At 38.6% G+C, this 16,835-nt stretch overlaps 1 protein-coding gene and 2 pseudogenes across 4 annotated transcripts in view; all 3 read left to right on the top strand.

Moving 5' to 3' along the window:
• RMDN1 (regulator of microtubule dynamics 1) overlaps nucleotides 1–16,835 on the top strand; it is a 56,360-nt gene that overhangs the window by 7,168 nt on the left and 32,357 nt on the right. For 3 of the 4 annotated variants that reach the window (XR_008419968.1, XM_019453400.2, XM_019453399.2), the window contains exon 2: nucleotides 11,730–11,847. Coding sequence is in view for 3 of the 4 variants with exons in the window: in XM_019453400.2 (XP_019308945.1) it covers nucleotides 11,730–11,847 (118 nt within the window). In the remaining variant the exon portion in view is untranslated. Of the gene's footprint in view, nucleotides 1–254; nucleotides 297–11,729; nucleotides 11,848–16,835 lie in introns of those variants that run through there. The other variant, XM_053896390.1, reaches the window with a different exon arrangement.
• On the top strand, nucleotides 1,699–4,086 carry LOC109269447 (homeobox protein TGIF1-like; annotated as a pseudogene).
• Nucleotides 13,818–16,017, top strand: LOC109269444 (L-lactate dehydrogenase A-like 6A; annotated as a pseudogene).

Here is a 16,835-nt window from a genome sequence, read left to right as displayed (position 1 = left end):
CTCTCCCTCTCTCCCTCCCTCTCTCCCTCCCTCCCTCTCTCCCTCCCTCCTCTCCCTCCCTCCCCTCTCTCTCCCTCCCTCCCTCCCTCCTCCTCCCCTCTCTCACCCCTCTCCTCCCCCCTCTCTCCCCCTCTCTCCCCAAAGCAGGACTCCAGGCTCTGAGCTGTCAGCACAGAGCCCAATGTGGGGCTTGAATTCATGAACCATAAGATCATGACTTCAGCTGAAGACACTCAACCGACTGAGCCACCCAGGTGACCTGTTTTATCTTTACAAAATGCCAGCTACTTATTTCAGTGAGTCTCCTGTTATCTTATTAGTCTCTATTTCATTTATTTCTCCTCTGATCTTTGTTATTTCTTTTACTAGCTTTCAGGGTGTTTTTGTTTGTTTATTTTTTGTTTTTTTTGTTTTTGTTTCGATCCTTGAGATGTAAAATTAGGTTACATATTAGGAGGTTTATTTTTGCTTTATTTAAATGTAGGAATAGATTGTTCTGAGCTTTTCTCTTAGACCTGCTTTTGCTGCATCCCATAAGTTTTGATATGTTGTATCTCCACTTGCACTTGCTTCAAAGTATTTTTAATTTTTCTTTTGATGTCTTCTTTGACCTATTGGTTGTTCAGTAGCATGATGTTTAATCTCCACAGATATATGAATTTTCCAGTTTTCTTCTTGTAATTTATTTCTAGTTTTATACCATTATGTTTGGAAAACCACCTGATATGATTTCAGTTTTCTTAAGTTTATTAAGACTTAATATATGATCTTATGATCTGGCTAATATATGATCTGTCCCCCAATAATGTTCCATTGAGAAGAATATGTATTCTCTTGCTTTGAGATGGAATGTTCTGTATATGTTTAAGTACATCTGGTCTAATATGTTGCTTAAGGCTTATATTTTTAATTGCTTTTCTGTCTTTGTGATCTAGCCACTTATGAAAGTGAAGCTTGAAGTCCCCTACTATTACCATATTGCTATTTCTGCCTTTAGGTCTGTTAATACTTGTTTTTATATACTTAGGTGCATAAATATTCACAAGTATTATATCTTGTTGGATTGAGACCTTTATCATTATGTAATGACTTTGTCTCATTATAATCTTTGTCTTATGTCTACTTTATTTCATGTAAGTATACCTTTCTGTAGTTCACATTTGCATCGTAATATCTTTTTGCACCCTTCACTTTCAGTTTGTGTCCTTAAGCCAAAGTATGTCTCTTGTAGGCAGCAGCATATAGTAGAGTCTGATTGTTGTTTTTTTTTTTTAATTTTTATTTTTTAACATTTGTTTTTGAGGGAGCAAGACAGAGACAATGTGAGTGGGGGGAGGGGCAGAGAGAGAGGGAGACACAGAATCCAAAGCAGACTCCAGGCTTTGAGCTGTCAGCACAGAGCCCGATGCAGGCCTTGAACTCACAACTGAGAGATCATAACCTGAGCCGAAGTCAGATGCTTAACCCACTGAGCCACCAGATGCCCCCTTGTTTTGTTTTTTTTTTTTAATCCCATTCATCTACTGTCTTTTGATTGGAGAATTTGGTCTATTAACATTTAAAATAATTATTGTTAAGTATGAATTTACTATTGCTATTTTGTTTATAGTTTTCTGGCTGTTTTGTTACTCCTGTGTTGCTTTCTTCTCTTGCTCTCAGCCTTTGTGATTGATGATTTTTTTTGTAGTGGTATGCTTAGAATACTTTCTTTTGTGTGTGTTTATTGGTTTTGCTTTGCAGTTACCATGAGCCTTACACAAAACATTTTAAGAATTATAATAGCTGTCTTATTCTGACAGTGCTGAGATACACCAAGCAGGAGCGGGGAACAAAGGAGAGGAGTGGGGAGGATGGTGAGTTGGGCAGGGGAGAGCCCCTGGCTGGCTGCCAGAACATTGTAGCAGGAGGAAGTCCAAGTGTCACTTCAGTTCAATTCAAGGAGCAGGTGCCTGGGAACTGAGCACCTTGGTTAACAATAATGGCTGGAGCTCATCTTACAAATTATAAGTTACAGGAGAGTTGGCCCAGAAAGGACAACAGTCACATCCCCACTCTGTCCCCACTCCTGGCCCTTGGAGACCCTCACATTGCCCTATGCTGGAACTGGGGGGAGGGGAGAGGGGAATTCCAGAATGAAAAGCAAGAAAGGTGTTGTTTCAGCGTCGAACAGTGAGATGGAGGATCATGACAACATGTACGTCCCCCTGGACCTTTCCTCTGCTGGTGCAGCAAGAGAAGGCAGAAGGGCAACCTGCTCAAGGAATCTGTTCAGATTCTCTGTGATTGGCTGTATGAGCACTAATACAATGCCTATCCTTCAGAGCAAGAAAAAGCATTACTGTTCCAACAAACATGCCTGTCTACACTACATGTTTGTAACTGATTTATCATCACTTGCTGCAGACACTTCACTGATATGCTGAGAAAAGATGGCAAAGATCCAAATCAGTTCACAGTTTCCTGCCATGGGCCAGGATTTCTGAAGTGAGCTCTGTGGAGTCAGCAATGTGCGTCAAAAACTTTATACCATCTCTAGCAGAGAGCTCATTGCATTCCTGTACAGCTGGACCAAACCCATCCCCAGGGAGGCCACTGTCCCCCAAGCCGTCATCCCCAGGATCAATATTGGCCCGTCCATCAATGATTTGTCATATGATTGTGACTGCATTGAAAAAACATACCTTTCTGTCTCTGCCAGCCAGTTGCTGTGGAACAAAACACAGTTATACGGGAAAATACAGCAAGCAGCTTTACAGACAACCTCCCTCATTTGCTGAAAGGACACGTGTAAATCCAGACAAAGTACAAATATACAGAGTGGTCTTTTCAACACTCCCTCCCCTACTGCACTGAACCTCAACTAGGATTTTAGTGGATTTCAGCTTCTAGTGGATGTTGCATTCAATTGGGCTGCAAATATGGTGCTTCAGGCAAAATTTACAGCTTAACCCTTTTTCAAACGAAACAGTTTGCACAAATGTTATGATTTCCGGGGTGATGGGAAAAAATAAATCGCATTATTTACAACACACACACATACACACGCACAAACATATATATGTATATGTGTATTCTAGTTTATTTTTAGAGAGAGAGAGCACTCGTGCATGCCTGCAAGTGAGGGCAGAACAGAGAGAAAGAAAGACTGCCAAGCAGGATCTGCACTGTCAGCACAGAGCCTGATGCAGGGCTCAATTTCAGGAACCATGAGATCATGACCTGAACCGAAATCAAGAGTCAGACACTTAACCAACTGAGCCACCCAAGTGTCCCTATTTCATGTATTTTTTAAACTAATATTTAACATGGGATTGCTGAAATGAAGCTTTTTGTTACTGAGCTGTCTTCAATGAAATACAATTAATCCAAGAACTATAAACTCAAAGCTACTGTAGAAACAAAGGATTTTTAAAAAAATATTTCTTGGTAGGTTATTCATAATGTAAGATGGTTATCCAAATCACGTGATTTTATTTTTCTCTATTTCTCTTCTCCCTCCCTTTTTATTTTTTTCCCAGACTGCAATACTTAGAGAACCTATAGTATCTTCTCATTTTCATGTGGAACAGGATGCCCACATACTAATTAATAAATTTTCAGTTTTTTTCTCAAGCATGAATCTTGATTGATGCCTTTCTCCATGACAAAATGAAGTATTTTCCTAAAAAAAAAAAAAGTTACAACAGTCTATTTGAAGTCGAGTGCCACTTAGTCAAAATGTTTTCTAAAAGCCTTTTTAAAGTTTATTTCTTTATTTAAGTAGTCTCTAAACCCAACATGGGGCCCAAACTCATGACCCTGATATCAAAAGTCACATGCTTCTCTGATTGAGCCAGCCAGGTACCCGTAGAATGTATTCTAAAGTTTTATATTTTTTACACTTCCCTCCACATTTTGTGTTTTCAGTGTCATTACGTCATGATTTATTTCTTTTCATTTTGTGTATTCCTCAACAGATTATTGAATTTACAGTTATTTTTACTTTCATACTTTAATCTTACTAGCTTTGTAAGTGATTAACCTAGCACTTTTGCAACATTTGATTATTCTGTATTTTACTATATTTGCCTTTACTTATGAGAGTTATACAGTGATCTTTGAACAACAAGGGGTTAGGGGCAGCAAACCCTCCCCCCCATGCAGATGAAATCTGTGTATAACTTTTGACTGTACAAAAACTTAATTACTACCAGCTTACTAGGAAGCCTTAATAACATTAAGGAATTAACACATTTTAAATGTTATATGTTCTTATAATTTTTATAATATTCTTATATCTTTATAATAAAGTAAGCTGGATAAAAGAGAATATTATCCAGAAAATTATAAAGAAGAGAAAATACATTTACAGTACCATACTATAAAAAAATCTGGGCATAGGTGGATCCATAAAATTAAAACCTTTTTGTTCAAACTGTGCTGTTCAAGAGTTAATTGTATTCTTGGATGCCTGGGTGTCTCGGTTGAGCGTCTGAGGCTCAGGGTCATGATCTCACGGTTTGTGAGTTCGAGCCCTGCATCGGGCTCTGTACTGACAGCTCAGAGCCTGGAGCCCTGCTTTGGAATCTGTGCTTCCCTCTCTCTGTGCCCCTCCCCTGCTTGCAACTCTCTCTGTCTGTCTCTCTCTCTCTCTCAAAAATACAGATTAAAAAAAATTAAAAGAGCTCATTGCATTCTCATGTTTTCCTGTTACCAATTAGCACTTTTGTTTCAGATTCTTTAAAGAAGACTCCTTAAGATTACCTGTAAAGCTGGTCTTGTGGTGATGAACTTATTGGTTTTGCTTATCTGAAAAACTCTTTATTTTTCCTTCAATTCTGAAGGACAACTTTGTTTGGTAAACTCTTCTTGATTGGCAATTTTTTTTTTCTCTACTACCACTTTGAATATGTGCCATTTTCTTCAGATTTGCAGTTTCTTCTGAAATATATGTTCATTCTTGTGTGAAGGGTTTACTTTGTATATAACAAGTTGCTTTTCTTTTGCCACTTTTAAGATTCTTTAGTAGTAATATGTCTTGGTGTGGGTGTCTTTGGGCTCATCTTATTTGTAACTCTGCTTTCTTTATCTGGATATCTGTTTTTCTTCCCCAGGTTAGTGAAATTTTCAGCCTTTTCTTTCTTGAAATAAGTTTTCTGCCGCTTTCTCTTACGCTTCTCCTTCTGGGACACCTATGATATGAATGTCAATCTGCTTGATATTGCCTCATAGGTCCCTTAAGCTGTCCTTCACTCTTTTTCATTCCTTTTTGCTGCACTGATTAGATGAGTTCCACTGCCTTGTCTTAGAGTTCATGCATACTTTCTTCCATTCCATCTAGTCTGCTGTTGAATCTTAGTTTTCTTTTTTTTTTTTAATTTTTTTTTTAACGTTTATTTATTTTTGAGACAGAGAGACAGAGCATGAACAGGGGAGGGTCAGAGAGAGAAGGAGACACAGAATCTGAAACAGGCTGCAGGCTCTGAGCGGTCAGCACAGAGCCCGACACGGGGCTCGAACTCACGGGCCGTGAGATCATGACCTGAGCCGAAGTCAGACGCTTAACCGACCAAGCCACCCAGGCGACCCTCTTAGTTACTTTTCAATGTAGTTATTGTCTTCAGCTCTGTGACTTCTCTTTGGTACTTTCCTGTATTTTCAAAATTATCACTTTTTTCATTCTTATTAGGTTGGTAAGCACCTTTATGACCATTATTTTGGACTCTTTATCAGGTAATTCACTTCTGTTTCATTAAGGTCTTTTTCTGAGGTTTTACTTTGTTTTTTGTTTGTAGCATAATTCTTCTGTTTTTTCCCCCCTTGACTCTGAGATTTTTATGCATTAGCTAAAACAGCTATCTCTTCCGTTCTTGAAGGAATGGCTTCTGTAGGAGAAGCCATTGTAGCTTTATTTAATCCTGCCCTAGTTCTTAGCTGTCTCTCAAACCTTTGTGATTATCCAGGCAGCTTTATTCTTAGTGGCTCCTAGTAGTTGAGGTTGTGCCAAGACCCGTCAGTGTCCTAAGAGGGAGGATCTCAGTCAGTACCTAGAGTCAAACTGATTGGAAGCCAGACCATAGGGCAGTAGCTTTTAAAGTATGCCAGTATCCCTTTTTCAGGGGGAAGACTGGGAGTTGGGCTTTCTGTCTGCTCCCTTTGTATTGAGCTCTGGGGTGATAGCTAGTTAATAACTGTTTCTTTGTTTGCTACCATTCCATTGAACCCCTGAGCACAAGCCTTGCTGACCCTCAGAACCAGGCTGTTAGAGCGGGTGGGGGGCCTGGTGGGCTATATTTCCGTTTCCTCTGTGTTGCAGCTGCAAAACCCTGTGAGCCAGATGCCTACACAAGCTGTTTTCTTCAAGACATTGACAGTGTGGGATGGGACAGAGAGAGAGTGTGAAAATGCTGCCTACCAACCAGCCTCCTTAGTCTCTGTGGTTGGCCCCAAGATGTGTTTTTAAGTAGAAGCCTGTAACTCAGGCCATAGCTATAAAGATAAGCCAATAGGCCTCTTTAACAGAATAACTGGGGATGTGTTTTGGTCTGCTGTGCCCTGGTTTGGGGGTGGGGGGCGGCGGCGGCTTTGGGGAAAGCCTGTTAAGAACTGTTTTAGTATTTGTTGAAATCCTATTATGCCCGCAAATGTAAGCCCCGTTGGCCACCAGAGCCAGGCAATCAAGTGGCATCCCCTAAGTGGAAGTTGCAAAATAAGCTGGAGTACTAGAAGTGTACATATCTTTTTCAGTTGATCCCATGACCTGGAGCACAGCAGAGGGAGAGCACGATGATTGCACCTTTCCTCCGAGGACTCTGGAGGAAATTGTTGAAGGCCTCTAGATATGTATTAAATTAGATGCTTGTCCTTCAGGCTGAAGTTTTAAGATACACAAGTAAGCCTTTTTCACAGAAAGTGTGGGTACTTCTCAATTAGTTGCATTTGTGCTAGGCTCTGGGGTGGGCGAATTTGCACAAACCCTTTAAGAACTGTTTTTGGTTACCCATATATAGTCTTGTAGATCTCATGGATGTGAACTCCATTCACTTTCTAAGCTAGGTGTTTGGAGGCTTGTCTCTTGGGTGTAGTTCTTAAAAGTTGGGGTACCTGATGTGGTTTTCAAATTCTGCTCTTCAGGGAGAAGCTTGGGATTGTGAGTTCCCTTCTGATTGTGGGTTAGCATACCACAGTTGGGGTTTATAGCAAGATTTTGTTTCACCTCTCCTCATTTTCGTGTGGATTTTTTTCCCCATTTGTGTAGTGTGAAGGAATCACTCAGCTAATCTTTGGGTTTCTTTCAGAGGAAATGGTTTGACTTGTAGCTGTAGATTTGGTGTGTCTGTGAGAGGACATGTGTTCAGGATCCTTCCACATTGCCATCTTGAACCAGGCCCACTGGGGACTGCTTTAGAGGCTGCCTACCACACCAGATTCAGAAAACCTTATAAATGATGTTAAGTATTTCTGATTTTATTCTAAAATTTTTTAATGTTTATTTATTTTTTGAGAGAGAGAGAGAAAGAATGTGAGTGGGGGAGAGGCAGAGAGAGGAGACACAGAATTCGAAGCAAGCTCCGGGCTCTGAGCTGTCAACACAGAGCCCAATGTGGGGCTCGAATTCACTAACCATGAGATCATGACCTGAGCCAAAGTTGGATGCTCAACTGACTGAGTCACCCAGGCACCCCTAATTTTTTCTAAAGGTTATAAGAAACCATGAAAAAGTTTTAAACAGGGAAATTATTTGATCAGATTTTTGTGCAAAAAATAACTTTGTCTAGGACCAAGAATGGATAGGTTAGAGTGTATTCTGTACACCGGATAAGTGATCATTGCTATAGCACAGGTGAGAAATGTAGTAGTTTGAACTTTAGTGGTAGCCATGGAAATGGAAATAAGTGGATGCATTCAAAGTACATTAAGGATGCGAACTTAGTGGACCTAAAAATAGCTTTGATGTGGAAGTTGAAAGGAAGGAGTCGAGTTAGTTCTTCAAGTTTCTGGCTAGAACAACAAGATAGATGGTGACGCTATTTGCTGGAATAGGAGGACAGAAGCAATTTGGAGAGGTAAAGAGGGAGATGAGATGTTTTGGGCTATGTTTTGGGCTAATTAACGTGACTGTCATGAGATAGCCAAGTTGACGTATAGAATAGACAGTAGTTTGATAGGTCTGGTGTTTACCTTCTGAAGTCTGAGCTGGAGATACAGATTCAGGAGTCTTTAGCATATAGTTGTAAATGATGACATGGTAGAGGTTGAAAGTACTTTCTAGTAAGACTAGAAGAAGGCCTAGTACATACTATGGAGAAATTCCAACATTTAAGAGGAGGAGGAGCTGACGGGAAATTAGGAAGAAAACCAGGAGATGGTAGGCACACATTCCTTTCTATCTAGTGATGAGTTTGTATTTTTGAATTCCTTCTAGCTTGAACTTAGTATAGTCAATGTTGAAGAAAAGATCTGTCTAGGACATAGCCTGCTTCTTCAGTTGAATAAATATTTTTTGGGAATTCATTATATGAAAGGCATTGTACAGAGTATTGGAGGTGCAAAGTAAAATGGCACATTCTAACTGTCTCAGAGTCTCACAAGTTGTTAGTGTCTTTAGGGGGCCACTGAGTCCTGATTCTTTTAATTGACTTATTTTTAGTTCCAGAAACGTGATTTTTATCTATTTTCTCACAGATGAGCAGAGAGCTGCTTCACATTAACCAAACTAGTAAAAGAGTACAACTGGTAAACTGTCACTTCATTAATTTATGGTAAGAAATATAAATGTCAGCTGCCCAATACTGCATTTTCTCCCCTCTCAGAAAGCTAGAATATTATTTGTTGAGCATGACATCAGCATGGAGGTTGAACACTGTAAATGTATAGTTTTCTCAAGTTATAATAATCTCTGCAAACTTTTCTACCTTGTGATACATCTGCAGTAAAAATAGGGAACTAGGAGACTTACTGATGAAATCTTAGTCTTTTCCTTCTTTTTCTAAGTATCACTACCACCATACACACTCAATCCCCATACCCTCTGTCCCTAACCCCATCTTGCTTCTCCTTGGTAAATATGAATTAACTCAGAAAATTAAATGTTAAAATTGTAACTTTGTCAAATCAGTTTTCCTATTTTGCTGTTTTGTTTTGAATCCAGTTTTGTGCAGTGTCTTGAATATTCATGCTCAAAAAAGTAAACAAAGCACTCAGCAAATTGGAGTATGTTGGATTCTTCATTCCTGTCCTAGATCCTTATGAGAAGTTAAAATATGGGTCAGATGTGAGTCATGAGAGAGACTCTAGGATGGCTACGGGGTTTTTTGTTGGCTTTTTTTTTTTTTTAACCTAAACAATCTGGAAGAATGGAAACTCTAGTTTCCATTTACCCTGAAAAGGGAAGTTGTAAGGTGGGTAAAGTTAAAGGAAGCAGTAGCTGTTTTAGCTTATAAATGTGAGATGCCTGTTGTACTTCATGTGGAGGTAGATGTTGATTAAGCTGCTGGATGCATGATTCTGAAATTCAGAGGAGTCATCCAGACTTCATATTTTGTTTGTATGTTTTTAACACATTGATGGTATTTAAAGACATGAGATCACCAAAATGAAACAAGTAGAGAAACGATCTGGGACTAAGCCCAGAATATTCCTGGCTAGTGAGGAACCAACCAAAGCAAAGGAGCAGTTGCTGAAACTGCAGATAATGATAGTAGTATCCAGAAGCCAAGAGGAAAGTGTTCCAAGAGTGAGAGAACACAGCAAGTGCTGAGGAAAGGGGCTGGATAGACTAGAAAGAGGCATGAGGAAATTGAGGGTGGTGGTGGTAGTGGATATTTTCATTATCTTGATTGTGGTCATAGTGATGGTTTTATGGGTTTATATGCATGCTTTAATGAATTGTACATGTTAAGTTTGTGCAATTTATTTTATGTCACTTATGTCTCAATAAAGTTGCTTTAAAAAATTAAAGAGCCGTTCATGACTTTAAAAAAAAAAAAAAAAGAAATGATCAACCGTCCAATACTGTTGATAGGACAAGGAAGCTGAGAATTCAGAATTGACCATAGGAAATAGCTGCATCCTTGGTTACCTTAACTAGAACACTGTCAGTGGAGTTGTGGGGATAAAAGTGATTTGTGTGAGTTCAAGAGTGAATGGGAAGAGAGGAAGTGGAGACAGAGCACAGGCAACTTTTTTTTTTTTTTTAATATTTATATTGAGAGAGTGCACTGACGTATACAAGCAGGGAGAGGGGCAGAGAGAATCAGACAAAGAATCCCAAGCAGACTCCACACTGTTAGTGTGGCCTGACATGGGGCTCCATCCCATGAACCATGAGATCATGTCCTGAGCCGAAATTGAGTTGGAAACTTAACTGACTAAGCCACCCAGGCGCCCTGAGTAGAGACAACTTTTTAAAACTTTTGCTGTAAAGAGAAGTTAGAAATGAGACTAAAGAGAGAAGTGAATTCAAGAGGAAGTTAAAATTAAAACTTTTAAGAAAACTTTTAAAATTAAAAAAATTAAAATTAAATTAAATTTAAAAAATTAAAAAAAAACTTTTAAAATTAAAACTTTTAAAAATTAATAAAAGAAAACCACAACTTATAAAGATAGTATAGCTTGGCTCATACCAGTGGGAATGAATCAACAGAAAGGGAAAAAATGATACTATTTATGTGAAAGAGAAGAACTGTTGTAGCAAAGAATTGGTGGAGTGATGTCCATATATATACTCCTTCTTTACCATTGGTTTTGAGAATTCTGGCCATAATTATGAAAATTAATTTATAAATATGTTTGAATATGCTCTTTATTGTTTAATTAAAAACTGGGTTTTGTGGATCACTTTTGAAGATATCTTTAAAAGCCATGCACATTTTTTATGTGTAGTAATCACCATATTTGATAATTTTCATCTCATCTGTTAAGATTGGTACTTATATGTTAGAATCTTATATTTTATTTCATGCAGTTACAATATCCATGCCTCCTCAAATGAAATATAGATCTGGGGTGCCTGGGTGCTTCATTTGGGTGTGCATCTGACTTTGGCTTAGGTCATGATCTCACAGTTCGTGAGTTCAAGCCCCGCGTCAGGCTCTGTGCTGACCGGTCAGAGTCTGGAGACTACTTCAGATTCTGTGTCTCCCTCTTTCTCTGCCCCTCTCTGCTGGTGCTATGTCTCTGTCTCTCTCAAAAATAAATAAACATTTGAAAAAAATTTTTAAAAATGAAATGTAGGTCTTATAATGCAGCACTTACCAGCATAACTGTGATTGTTAGATAAGTTACTATCATTAGCCTTAGCCATTGTTATGAAACTTTTCTTGAAAAAGGATATACTCTCCCTATAAGGTAACTTTGTGAAATAGTTTCACTGAAGAATTTGATGAAATAAATTTTGAGCTTCCAATATTCTTTTTCTTTTAAGTTTATTAATTTTGAGGGAGAGAGAGAGGGACAGGGAGGAGCCAGAGAGAGAATCCAAGCAATCTCTGCACTGTCAGTGCAGAACCTGATGCACGCCTCAAACTCTAGGAACTGTGCCAGACCATGACCAGAACCAAAGTCAAGAGTCGGACGCTTAACTGACTGAGCCAACCAGGTACCCCTGAACTTCCAATATGCTTAGGATTGATTGCTTTGGGGGTAGGAGAAAATTGATGTGATTTTTTTTTTTTTAATTAATTTTTGCTAGGAGTAGCTGTTCCTGCAAATTTTGTGTTTGATAACTCTGACCATAATTGTTTCCATAGGTGATGGGAAACCTAGGAGCTTTCAAAAGAAGCCTTTTATTCTCAGCCTTATCTTATTTGGGTTTTGAAGCATATCAAGTATTTTCCCAGGCTGCTGTGGTTCATGCCATAGCCAAAGGTAAGCCTAAGCTAAACATGTGGACTACTTAGAGTTATTTATGTTTTTTATATTTTGTCAATGACTTAGAGTTGTTTTTGAATAGGTAATGAAACTAACATTGTTAAAGGCTATATTATTTTCTGCTTTTCTCTACTTGTTAGTGAGTCTGATAATATATATATGTATGTATATATATGTATGTATCTGTGTATGTTATATCTGTGTGAATATGTATATATATCTGTATATATATATATAATTTCTTCTAGTAATTAGAGTTCCTTCAGTGAGAAATACTCTATTAATACTTTGTAGTTTTATGGGACCCTTGAGGTAAGAATGTTTTTTTACCTTTTTTTTTTTTTAAAGGGAAACAGAGAGAATTTGTTCTACCAGATATTTAAATTTTTTTTTAACGTTTTTATTTATTTTTGAGACAGAGAGAGACAGAGCGTGAACAGGGGAGGGGCAGAGAGAGAGGGAGACGCAGAATCCGAAACAGGCTCCAGGCTCTGAGCAATCAGCACAGAGCCCGACGCGGGGCTCAAACTCGCGGACCATGAGATCATGACCTGAGCCGAAGTCGGACGCTTAACCGACCAAGCCACCCAGGCGCCCCTGTTTTTATACATTTTTAAATGGTTGAGGGATTTGTCAGGGAGAGATATATATACCACAAAGACTATATCTTGCCCTTATGACACAATGATTTTTTTGTTTCCTTAATTCCAAGGTATTACACTCTTCTTGGTATAGTTAGGAAAGGCCCAATTACTTTGAGGTAGAAGTATTTTATTTACCAACAATGCAATTTTGTACTAACTATCAAGTAACTGATAGAAAAGTAAAAAAATGCCATCAAATTTTTTATTTGGCATTCTATAGATAAGTAAACATAGACTTGCCATATGTAAAAAATTAAATGTAATTAAACCAGTTGTGTATGTAGAGAGAGCCATAATTTCAGTATATTAGGAAAAAAACCCTTTTTTTAATGTTTGTTTATTTTTGAGAGAGAGAGAGAGAGAGGGAGTTGAGGAGAGGCAGAGAGAAAGGGAGACAGGATCCAAATTGGGATCTGGGCTGACAACAGAAAGCTTGGTGTGGGACTTGAACTCACGATCCATGAAACCATGACCTAAGCCAAAGTTGGACACTTAACTGACAGACTGCCCCAGGTGCCCCGGAAAAAAAACTTTTAATTTATGAGTTAAACCTTTTTATTTTTTATAGTCCCCACCTTTTAATCATCAAGAAGGTGACTGGGGAAGGAAGCAGAGATTTTATTTTGAATAGATGTTCTTTTTAAAGTTGTGATAGTTGAAGAATTTGAGAATATTAGCCAAAAACTACTAGTTATTTATTGATTTCATTCGCCCATGACTATTCTTATCTTTAAAAGAGCAAATAATTGAGAATTACTATGTTTTTGTTTTATCTTTTCCTTTTTTAATGGATAATTTTTATGAAGGATAAAGTAGAGGATTTGATTCCGTAGACTTTTCACCCTAACCTCAATTCTCATAGAAACCTTGTAAAGTAGTTAGGACAAAAGTGTATTATGACATGATAGTTTTTTAAAACTTATCCTTGAGAGGTGTTGCGGTTTTAAGATTTTTCTGTGTGTTTGTGTGTGTGTGTGTGTGTGTCTGTGTGTGTGTGTGTCTGTGTGTGTGTGTTCGTATTCCATTATGGTATTTAAAAAAATTTTTTTAAATTTATATTTATTTATTTTTGAGAGACAGAATGAGACAGAGCATGAGTGGAGGAGGGGCAGAGAGAGGAGACCCAGAATCTGAAGTAGGCTCCAGGCTCTGAGCTGTCAGCACAGAGCCCGACGTGGGGCTCGAACCCACGAACTGTGAGATCATGACCTGACCTGAAGTCGGACACTTAGCCGACTGAACCACCCAGGCGCCCCTACTATTTTTTTCAAAGTGAACTCTGCCCAAGGTGGGCTTAAATTTAGGACCGAGATATCATGAGTCACATTCTTTACTGACTGAGCCAGCTGGGCTCCACCCATTATAGTATTAACTTTTGAAAAGAAGCTCAAAGTTAAAACTTCTTCAAAGTCAAAGTGTCAGAGCAGAAATGAGAATTTTAATCAATTTTTTTTCATCTGTCACAGTTTCAGTGTGCTTTAGCACCATTTCCTTACAGAAAATTAGTGCAAATTTGTAGTGCTTCCCTGAGCAACAAAAGAGAGGCAAAGGTGAAATTAATTTTAGCTTTAATGGTAATAGCTCCTTTTTTCAAAGGTGTTTTTATTTAAAATTACTGTGTATTCAGTAGATTAAAAAGAACATTTTAATGTGCTAGACAGCTTGTGAGGGTCGCACAAACTGGGTGTGGTCTTGCGTAGCCACAGTAGCTAGCTGGCAGGGTGGGGTGGGGGAGGAGAATTGGGGGTTTAGTGTGTTAAACCTGTTTCTTTGTGCCTCAGAGAACACTGGTGTGGCTTTTTTCCCCATTCTCTTCCTCTACTTCTTGCATGAGACACCATGAGCTGGGCTGGGGGAATCCTGTGGGCAAGCCAGAGACCAGGCACCATAGGAGTGAATTTCTTTTGCCTAGGGATGGCTCTGTGTCCCTGCTAGGTGGCATGCATCCCCTTTAGGGACAGCTGGTCCTTCAGTCCAATCTCCAAGATTATAACTGTCAGGTGTGAACTTACTAAGAATTTCACTTCAGAGGAGACAGTTCATCACAATAAGATCTCCGTTATAGGAACTGGATCAGTTGGCATGGCCTGTGGTATCAACATCTTATTCAAAGGCTTGAGTGATGAAGTTGCCTTTGTGGATGTTGATGAAGGCAAACTGAAGGGTGAGACAGTGGATCTTCAACATGGCAGCTCTTTCATGAAAATGCCAAATATATTTTCCAGCAAAGATTACCTTGTCAGTGCAAACTCCAACCCAGTGATTATTATAGCAGGTGCATGTCCAGGAAAAGGAGAAACATGCCTTGATGTAGTCAAGAGAAATGTGTCCTTCTTTAAATTAATGATTCCCAACATTACCCAGTATAGTCCCCAGTGCAAAATGATAGTGGTTTCCAGTCCAGTGGATATGTTAACTTATGTAGCTTGGAAGTTGAGTGCATTTTCCCTGTTATTGGAAGTGGCTGTATCTGGATACTGCCCATTTCTGTTTCTTTATTGGGCAAAGGCTCGGTATCCACTCCAGAAGTTGTCATGGATGGATCTTTGGAGAACATGGAGACTCAAGTGTACCTGTGTGGAGTGGAGTTAACATTGCTGGTATCCCGTTGAAGGATCTGAATTCAGAAATAGGAATGGATAGGGGCGCCTGGGTGGCGCAGTCGGTTAAGCGTCCGACTTCAGCCAGGTCACGATCTCGCGGTCCGTGAGTTCGAGCCCCGCGTCAGGCTCTGGGCTGATGGCTCGGAGCCTGGAGCCTGTTTCCGATTCTGTGTCTCTCTCTCTCTCTGCCCCTCCCCCGTTCATGCTCTGTCTCTCTCTGTCCCAAAAATAAATAAAAAACGTTGAAAAAAAAAAATTAAAAAAAAAAAAAAAAAAAAAAAAAGAGGAATGGATAAAGATCCTGAGCACTGGGAAAATGTCCCCAAAGAAGTGATAACCTGTGGTTATGAGATGGTTAAAATGAAATGTTATACTAATTGGGCTGTTGGCCTATCTGTAGTTAATTTAATGGAAAGCATTTTGAACTATCTTAGGAGAGTGCATCCAATTTCCACCATAACTAAAGGCCTCTATGGAATAAATGAAAAGGTATTCCTTAGTGTTCTTTGTATCCTGAGAGAGGATGGTATTGCAGACGTTCTAAAAATAAACCTGACCCCTGAAGAGGCGGTCTGTTTGAAAGAGTTTAGAAAAGCTCTGGGAAATACAGAAGGAGATCAAGGTTTAAGTTGTTTAAAGCCACCCTTATGAAGTTATTGATGGAGAGATAGTAGTTAATAGGATTATATATCAAACTTTTGAATAAACTTGAATTCATATATGTATATATCTAGTAGTTGCTATTTGGTCTAAATGTATGATGTATGTGTTTAATGTGTTATAGAAGTTCTGGTTCTTTTCATCCAGTATATACCAATTCTTTCATTCTGGCTGGATTTCATATTCATTTATATGCTGTTTTAAAAAAAAGTTGTAACTTCCTCTACAAATATAAAAATAAAAGTATTTACAAACAAAAATAGCTCTGTTGATTCCAATTCTAACACCAAATAAAACCTTGATTTGACCTTGAAAAACAATTTTTAATATTCTAAGGTGTAACTTATTCTGAAATCTAAATGTATTGTCTTTATTAAAGATTTTAATGAAAGCTGCCTTATATTTTAGAATCCTTCCTGTGTTTTCAAGCATATTTTGAGCACTTAGAACGTTGATACAAAATATGGAGTATGGATATTTATTTAGCCTACTTTGATTTTCTTTAGCTTTGTTTTCTTACATAAAATGTCATTTTATAATTAGTTGATTGGCATGCTCGTTATAATTTGTGAGACTAGGCCATAGCCCTTGGGGAAAAAATCAATTATTGATAAAATATAGAGATCAGATTTTCTTTTAACTTGGAAAATGATTCATGTTTCTATAAAGTCTTAATTCCATCACTCCTTACAAGTTTTACTGTGTCATATATCTGACTCCCATTTGGTGTGCTGTGGTCTTTATAATTTTTAGGAAATGATCTTTAGAGAATTCTGCTCATCAAAACTGCTTCTCTTTAGAGTTGCTTCACCATTGAAGCCAATTAAAATTTTTTTTCCTCATCAATATACTGGGATAAAATCCTATTCTGAAGTGAGATGCTTTTAGAAATTAAGGGCATATATATTTTTTTGACCTTTCATTTGGATGGGATTGTGGGACTCATTTTTAAAATGGTAATGTCTAGGGGCGCCTGGGTGGCTCAGTCGGTTGAGCGGCCGACTTCGGCTCAGGTCATGATCTCGCGGTCCGTGAGTTCGAGCCCCGCGTCGGGCTCTGTGCTGACAGCTCAGAGCCT

This window comes from Panthera pardus, unplaced genomic scaffold, assembly GCF_024362965.1.
Source record: "Panthera pardus isolate Hobbes unplaced genomic scaffold, ASM2436296v1 HiC_scaffold_7, whole genome shotgun sequence".
Lineage (NCBI taxonomy): Eukaryota > Metazoa > Chordata > Mammalia > Carnivora > Felidae > Panthera > Panthera pardus.
Note: the sequence above shows the minus strand (reverse complement) of the source record. Positions and strands in the feature narration are given on the sequence as shown.